We start from the raw sequence: 8568 nt of genomic DNA on the forward strand, positions 1-8568 counted from the left end.
GCCTGGGTCTTTTCTGTGTGGAGTTGTGCATGTTCTCCCTGTGTTTGTGCGGGATTCTTAACAATAAATAAAGAAATAAAAAGGCTCACAGCCAGATTTGGGTCACATGATCTGCAGTAATCGAGTCAGTTTCCGTAAAAAGGATCTGAGTAAATAATTCACTAATCAATAATTAACACACACACACACACACACACACACACACACACACTCACACACACACACACACACTCACTCGTAAACACCACACGTCGATAGCTGCTGCTCAGACTGGGTAAGTTCACATCTAACATCACATAAAACTATTTTCTACAGATTTTGATACTTTTGGATGTGTTTTGATCATGTATCCTGGTCAGGGTCCCTGAATCACTGGGCGCAGTGCAGTAACACGACCAGGACTGGACACCAGTTTATCACGAGGCTATTTAATACGATATATAAATGATCCTGATGCGGCAGGTAATGCTGTCACCAGGGTTCGATTCCCAGTTGGAGGGGTACAGGTCCTTTCTTTGTAGAGTTTTGCATGTTCTCCATGTGTCTGTGTGGGTTTCCTTGCTCAGTCCAAAGTCATGCAGTCAGTTTAACTGGAGACACTAGAAATTAGAAAGTGTGTGTGTGTGTGTGTGTGTGTGTGTGTGTGTGTGTGTGATGGACTGGCGACCTGTACGAGGTGTTTCCTGCCTTTCGCCCAATAATTCGAACCCACTGCGACCCTGACCAGGATAAAGTGGTTTTAAAACAGACAATGAATGAATGAAGTAACTTTGTATGTGTGTGTGTGTGTATACTGTGTGTGTATACTGAGTGTGTATACTGAGTGTGTGTGTGTGTGTATACTGAGTGTGTGTGTGTGTGTGTGTGTGTATACTGAGTGTGTATATTGAGTGTGTGTGTGTATACTGTGTGTATATATACTGACTGTGCGTGTGTTTGTATATACAGTGTGTGTGTATACTGTGTGTGTATATATACACTGAGTGTGTGTTGTGTGTGTGTGTATATACTGTGTATGTGTGTGTGTGTGTGTGTGTGTGTTGTATTGATGTAGATCTGTGTTGTGCTGTGATTATAGCTGGAGTTGCGTCACCATGCTGCGCTGTTTCGTTCTTCTGCTGATTTTCGGGGTGAGTCAACAAAACAAATTAGTCTAAAGATCGTTTCACCTCAGAAACACACTCCAAAAAAGTCTGGACGGGGCGAAATTTGGTCTTTTGTTAGTAAAAATGATGTTTTAGGTGGTCGCTAGGTTGTTTCTGTAGTAAATCAGGGTCCAGGTTCTTTTGTGACCTCCTGGAAGAGTCGTCGATGCCTTCTTGATGAGATTTTGGCAGGCCGGCTGCTCTTGAGAAGGTTCTCCACCGTTTCATTCGTGGATAATGGCTCTCACTGTGGTTTGGTGGAGTCTTAGAGGCTTAGAAATGGCTTTTTAGAGGATCTTTTAGCTTCACATTGCACCCAGACATATTAGGGACAGCGGTAGCTCAGCGGTTAAGGTACTGGACTAGTAATTATAGAGTTGCAGGTTCAAGGCACTGTTGGGCCCCTGAGTGAGGCCCTTAGCCCTCAAGCGCTCAAACTGTATTCAGTCAGAATTGTAGTCACTTTGGATAAAACCGTCTGCTGAAAATGTAAACATATTATACAGTATATTAAGTGATGTTGAGATCCAGCAGGTCCGGCGGGGGTCTAGTCTGGGTGCGGCTGGTCAAACTCAGGGGGGTAAATACTTTTTCACAGCTCTGTATTCCGAGATTAGAACCCTTAAATAAAAATCCTGATTATATTCTCGTTTATTGAGTTTTTACCTGATTATATTTATTATTTCTTTCTTTCAGTTCTCATCCTGTTCTGAGAAGATCCTCCTCCCGGTGGGCTCGGCGGTGAGGCTGCCCTGCCTGTCCGTTTATCCTGATGGCGCTCTGTCGGTCGAGTACTCCTGGTGGTTCAGCTCATACCAGAACCAGGACTACGCCGAACATCTCGCACCGCTGAACAAGTCCGGATCGGAGCTGAGTCTCGGCTCGGTGAGGATCAGCGACTCCGGAACCTACGAATGTCTGGCTGATGTTTCTACAGGAGTGGAGAGAACGAGGCTGAAGATACCGTTCTTCGTTACAGTCAGGGGTGAGAGACACCACGACCGAACACTTCTGCTTATTGTGAGAAATTAGAAATACAACCAGAGTAACTGAGAAAAAATTATTTACGTTATTTTTGCCCTTATCACCACCACCACCTCTCCCATCAGAATAGAAATACTTCATCATATTAATCAGGTCAGAATAAGATTATTAACACTTTCTTTAAAGGTAGAGCCAAAACATCCTAGCGAAATGATCTCTACAATATAACACAGCCAGCGGGTCCCCTGATTATGGGCGCCAAACACTCAAAATAAATATGTTCCAATGAGGTTTGCTATCTAATCTGTATAGTATTTTAGGTGGTTGTTAGGGTGTTAATACATGGTTGCTATGGTGTTTCACATTGTTGCTAAGTCATTACTAAGGTATCTTAGGTTGTTTCTACTGTATAGTAAATCACGGTGAGTCTGTTTGTTATTGTTCCCCAGAGAACCCCCCGCCTCTGATGTGGTTGATTATTGAAGAATCAGAGGAGAAACAAGTCACGCTGCCGTGTAAACCTCCCAACCCCCCCACCCGAAACACACCTAACCTGAACTCTGCCAGGGTGAGGTGGTTTAAACAAACCGGCGGATCTTACCAGGAGATCAAACCGTTTAAAAGAACCACAAACACCGAGAAGAAAAACAACCAGGTCCCGGCCGGGCGCTTTCACTGGGGTCCCGGTCCTGAGAAGCTGAACTGGTTCCTGGAGATCTCTGAGCTGAGAGTAAAAGATGAAGGAATGTACAAGTGTGAGGTCACCATGGGGTCCAAAACCACAACCACGCTGGTGGAGCTCAAAGTGGAGAGTGAGTAAAACCTCCATCATAATATTATTATTATTATTATTATTATTATTATTATTATTAATTATTATTATTATTATTATTATTATTATTATTATTATTATTATTATTATTATTATTATTATTATTATTATTATTCATTTCATTTAATATTTTCTTCTTCTTCCTCCTCTTTTTCTTCTTCTTCTTCTTATTATTTTATTTATTATTATTATTTTATTTAATATTGTATTATTATTATTATCTTTATTTTTATTATTATTATTATTATTATTATTAATACGTTATGTATCACCATTATAATAATAATAACACACCTGTACTGTACAGAGGCTCCACTCCCTCGCTGTTTCAACCAATCACACGCGTGGGAGGCGTGTCCCGCCGACGAGAAGAGCTCCGCCCAGAACGTGGTAAGGGAATCACTGACCGCCTTCTCTGTCAACCTGTACCGGACCCTGACCACCATCCAAACGTCCAGTAACCTGCTCTTCTCACCAATCAGCATCGCCAGCCTGCTGTCTCAACTACTGCTGGGTAACACACACACTCACACACACACACATGTACACACACACTCACACACACACACACACACATGTACACACACACTCACACACCTGCACACTTATATACACAACTGCACACACACACACACACATGAAAACACACATGTACACACAGCTGTAGGATTGCCTGCTTTGATTACCTGCCCACACCTGCACTCTCTCATCTATACATTAACCTATACATGAACCTATACATGAATCTATACGTGAATCTATACATGAATCTATACGTGAATCTATACATGAATCTATACGTGAATCTATACATGAATCTATACATGAATCTATACATGAATCTATACGTTATCAGATCTATAATAATGTTCCAGGATCTCGAGCTGAGACGAGAGCAGATGTGGAGAGCTTTCTCTCTCTTCCTGTTGGATTCTCCTGCACTCACTCAGTGATGAAGAAGCTGAAGGACGAGACCAAGGATTCCATTCTCATCGCTAACCAGATGTTCTATAACCCAGGTACCACACTGTTTGGTCCAGGCTCGGTCCGGCCCAGTCCAAACCTGGTCCAGTCCTGGCTTGGTCTGGGCCAGACTTGATTTGCTCCAGGCTCGGTCCAGGCTCAGTCCAGTCCAGGCTCACTCCGGTCCAGGTTTGGTCTCGTCTGGTCCAGTCCTGGTTCAGTCCAGTGGTCTAGGCTTGGTTTGCTCCAGGCTCAATCCAGTACAGGCTGTTACAGTCCAGGCTCGGTCCAGTCCAGGCTCAGTCCGGTCCAGGCTTAGTTTAGTCCAGGCTCGGTCCAGTCCAGGTTTGGTCTCGTCCAGGCTCGGTTTGGCCCAGACTCGGTCCAGGCTCGGTCTAATCCAGTGGTCAAGGCTCGGCCGGATCCTGGTTCCAGACTCGGACCACATGGTGGTGTGGGGTGTGTCTGTCTGAAGATCTCTGTAGTGGCTCTGAATCTTTTAATAGTGTGATGGACTGTAGATGGTGAACACAATGATTTCTGTTACACAAACGTTCATATAGATACTGTATATACTGTATATATACCGTATATATATGAAAGAAATGAACATTTAAATATTATTTTATATAACAGTAAGATTTATCTTCCCCAGTGCTTACAATCAATCAAGCTTTCATCAACCAATCACAGGAGTTCTATGACTCGGTGCCTGAGAAACTGACCAATAGCAGCGAGGCGAACGTGAAGATGATAAACGACTGGGTGGCGGCTAAAACCCAGAACAGAATCACGGAGCTGGTGGAGTCCATGGATAACAGCGCCGAGTTCATCCTGCTCAACGCCGTCTACTTCATCGGTGAGCTCGTCTGTGTTTATACACCGTCTGGTCATGTGACCTGACCCGGCGTCTGTGAGACGTCTGGTCATGTGACCTGACCCGGCGTCTGTGTGTTGTGTAGGTAAGTGGACGGGGACGTTTAAGGTTCAAGACGGAATGTTTACCACGCTGACCGGTGACCTGGTGATCGTCCCGACTCTCTACAACCCAGAGTTCAACCTGGCCGTCAAGTACCAACCCCAACTGAAAGCTACGGTGAGTAGGAGGCTAATTATAAAAGCTAGTAGGCTAATTCTAGGTCGTTCTTTGTTTAATGGAAGCTAGGAACCTACTAGCCTACTAGCTTTTACAATTATAGCTTTTTTAAAATAGTTGACCAGCCTTTTATCGGGCGTGGTCCCAGGTCCTTCCGAGGTCGTGTTCTTCTCTCCACGTCTGACGCTGGTCCTGGTTGCAGGTGGCGAGGTTCCCTCTGGTGGGTAAGAGCAGCTTGTACATCCTGGTACCGAACTCTGAGGGTGAAGAGGCTCTGGCGCGGGTCGACGCCCAGCTGACGGAGAGCAGCGTAGTGAAGCTGGTGAAGGAGATGGAGGGTGTGGCCCCCGACTCGTCTGAAGTGACGTTACCCAAAGTTAAACTGCTGCTCAACACCGACCTGATCGCTCTGTTCAGGAAGATGGGTCTGATTCTCCTTATACACCATTACAGTATAACAGGAAACATGTGGCCAAAAGTATGTGGACACCTCTTCTAATGAGGTCAATAAACGTGTTCGTTATGCTGCTGCTTCTTTTCACCTGTCAGTTTTGGGTTCCCACACACAGTTGTACCGAACCCTCGCCTAACTCGCACGGGGGTCCGGACCAGTCCCGGAGTTCACATCTCAAACACACCCGATTGTGTCTGTGTGAACGCCCGGTCACACCTGCCTTTTTATCTCCCCATTTAGTCATCACCAAAGCCCCCCTCTGACACGTGTCGGATCTGCTGCCGCTTCTTTTCACCTGTCAGTTTTGGGTTCCCACACACAGTTGTACCAAACCCCAGCCTGACTCGCACGGGGGTCCGGAACAGTCCCGGAATTCACATATATCAGCGGCAGTGGGAAGAGTCTCCGTCCGACCTTTTGTCAGTCAAACACGCCCGATTGTGTCTGTGTGGACGCCCGGTCAGGTCGGCAGCTGCTCTGAGATTCGAACCAGCTAGAACGTTAGACCACCGCGTCACCCGAGCACCCTGTATAGACACTTTCACATTATGCTGCCACTTCTTTTCACCTGTTTTGGTTCCCCACACAGTTGTACCGAACTCTCGCCTAACTCGCACGGGTGTCCGGAACAGTCCCGAAGTTCACATCTCACAGGGGTGGTGGGAAGAGACTCAAACACACCCGATTGTGTCTGTGTGGACGCCCGGTCAGGTTGACAGCTCCTCTGCGATTCGAACCATCTAGAACGTTAGACCACCACGCCACCCGAGCGCCCTGTATAGACACTTTCAATTAGTCATTTCCAAAGCCGGATCACAACACGCCCCCTCTGACACATGTCTGATCTGCTGCCGCTTCTTTTCACCTGTCAGTTTTGGGTTCCCCACAAACAGTTGTACCGAACCCCAGCCTAACTCGCACGGGGGTCCGGACCAGTCCCGGAAGAGACTCCGTCTGACCTTCCGTCAGTCAATTACGACCGATTGTGTCTGTGTGGACGCCTGGCCAGGTCGGCAGCTCTGCTGAGATTCGACCCAAACCACTGCGTCATTAATTCCAGTGGCCTGGACTCTGACCTCGACTTTATTTACCACCTTTGGAATGAACTGGAATGTCAACTGGTTTACACTGTTCGATATGTCATGGAGGAAGATGATCACCACTGAGCGAGTGGACGAGACGGCCAGAACAAAAAAACTCTATTTAACACCTTTGGGATGAACTGGGTTGTCAACTGTGAGCCAGGCGTTCTCCTCCAACATCAGTACCAGACCTCACACGTGCTCCCATCATTTATCCAGGCGCCTAACATGCCCAACACGCCCAACACGCTTACTGTCGTGTGTCTACATACTTTTGGCCACATACCGTACCTGCAGCTCTACGTTGTTTGACTGTCCTCGTCCTCTTTTCCTTTCAGGTCTCTCTCAGTTGTTTGTGGACCCCAACCTGTGTGGGATGTTCCAGCAGGAGGAGCCGGTGTTCCTGACCGACGCCCGTCACAGAGCCTTCATGTCCCTGACGGAGAAGGGCGTGGAGGCGTCGGCCGCCAGCAGCGTCTCCTTCTCCCGAACCTTCAGCTCCTTCAGCGCCATGCAGCCGTTCGTCTTCATGGTGTGGAGCGACCAGATCAGAGCGCCGATCTTCATGGGGAGGGTTCTTCATCCACTGAAGATGGATTAGAGACGCCGGAGCTGGAGACGCTCACGCCGATAAACCACAATAAACGTTTCCTGTGTTCAGTCGTTCTGTGTGTTTTCTTAAACCACAATAAATACAATAAATACAATAAATAAATGCTGAATATTTCAGGGTTTTTATTCACACACTTGGATGATGAACATTCACTCTTGGTCTATTTTACCACCCTGGTACCTGGTGTCCCTTCTTCACCGGTGTGGAACAGGCGTTCTGGTTCACCAACTTGATTTAGAACCAGTTTAGTGTTTCCACCACAAAAGAGCTTCATATTTTAAAGCTCCTCCAATGAGACGAACTGTTTGATATGAGGCCAGATTGCGTCAAGCTTCCTCTCCACCAATGCCGATCCCCGCTCTGATTGAGTGGAACGAAGCTGACCCACGCCCCCTCAGACACGTGGGCAGCAGCCGTATGCATCTTATCACCAACACTTTGACGAGTGCCGTGCAGCTCAGCATTGTGTACGGAGAGACACACCCTGATCAGCACTCTTTTCTCATCTCCGTGCAGGCACCATCAATCAGCCAGCAGAGTAATTGCACCAGTCATAAGAGAGAGACCCCATCCGGCTTAGTCCCGCCCATATCTGAACAACAGGCCAATCGTTGTTCATGTGTCGGTTTGTGGAGCCGGAGCCGAGACTCAATACGATGTACTCCAGATCCAGCTCTGGTTCCAGCGTGTTTTTAGCGCTGCACAACCTGAGCGGCTGTATGAACAACTCTTAGCGTGACTTACTGTAGTAAAACAGCGAGTGAGGAATGTGATTAGTGGAGGAACTTATGAGCAGTAATAATGAAGAGAAGTTTAGTGCTCCTGTCTCCTTCTTTTACTACATTAAACCACGTTAAGCTTTATTTTCAACCAGAAGCGTTTTAGACTCTGGGAGAAGCTGATTCTGATTCTCACCATTTCTCAGAAGCTGGAGCTGTAACACAAGTTTAAAAGTGAAACAGGGAGGAGAATCCAGATAAACACAGATACATGTGGAGCTGTAACCCTGGATCTGACGCTTATTCCACGCTAACACGAGGATCGGAGTCGCCCTCTACGTCTTATCACTGATACTTGATCGATGCTTTTTGCATAAAAATAAACATCTGGCGCCCATGTGGCGCTATTTCGCTAGCACACCAGCACCGAGATTCTGAACTCCTTGGTTCGAAACTCAGTGTTGCCACCGGTCGGCTGGGCGCCATCTCGCGGGCATAATTGGCAGTGCCTGCAGGAAGGGATGACCTAAATATGTAAGTGGAGTCTTTAATCTAAGGGCTGTGCGGGTCTGAGGAGGCGTGAGCAGCGATATACCCACCTCACCTGCAATCAGGGATCCACCAGCAGCAGAAGATAAACTGACTACACTAAATTAGGAAAAAAAGCATCTGTAACATCA

The 8568-nt window shown here is 46.8% G+C and overlaps 1 protein-coding gene across 1 annotated transcript; it reads left to right on the top strand.

Moving 5' to 3' along the window:
* The first annotated feature begins 237 nt into the window (after positions 1–237).
* serping1 (serpin peptidase inhibitor, clade G (C1 inhibitor), member 1) lies at positions 238–7271 on the top strand. Its single transcript, XM_062999485.1, has 10 exons — positions 238–274; positions 1079–1130; positions 1842–2130; positions 2579–2941; positions 3269–3475; positions 3837–3980; positions 4580–4783; positions 4887–5020; positions 5223–5445; positions 6895–7271. The coding sequence occupies exons 2-10, from the start codon at positions 1095–1097 to the stop codon at positions 7155–7157; spliced, it is 1863 nt and encodes a 620-aa protein (XP_062855555.1). The 5' UTR covers positions 238–274; positions 1079–1094; the 3' UTR covers positions 7158–7271.
* The last annotated feature ends 1297 nt before the right edge of the window (positions 7272–8568 follow it).

The sequence above is a fragment of the Trichomycterus rosablanca genome, chromosome 7, assembly GCF_030014385.1.
Source record: "Trichomycterus rosablanca isolate fTriRos1 chromosome 7, fTriRos1.hap1, whole genome shotgun sequence".
NCBI lineage: Eukaryota > Metazoa > Chordata > Actinopteri > Siluriformes > Trichomycteridae > Trichomycterus > Trichomycterus rosablanca.

What these genes read in the sequence shown, in the direction of transcription:
- serping1 (XM_062999485.1), top strand. Translation starts at nt 1,095, where the DNA reads ATGCTGCGCTGTTTCGTTCTTCTGCTGATTTTCGGG. An exon ending in CCAGATGTTCTATAACCCAG is followed by an intron (nt 3,981 to 4,579) that starts GTACCACACTGT and finishes TATCTTCCCCAG; the next exon opens with TGCTTACAATCAATCAAGCT. An exon ending in CAACGCCGTCTACTTCATCG is followed by an intron (nt 4,784 to 4,886) that starts GTGAGCTCGTCT and finishes TGTGTTGTGTAG; the next exon opens with GTAAGTGGACGGGGACGTTT.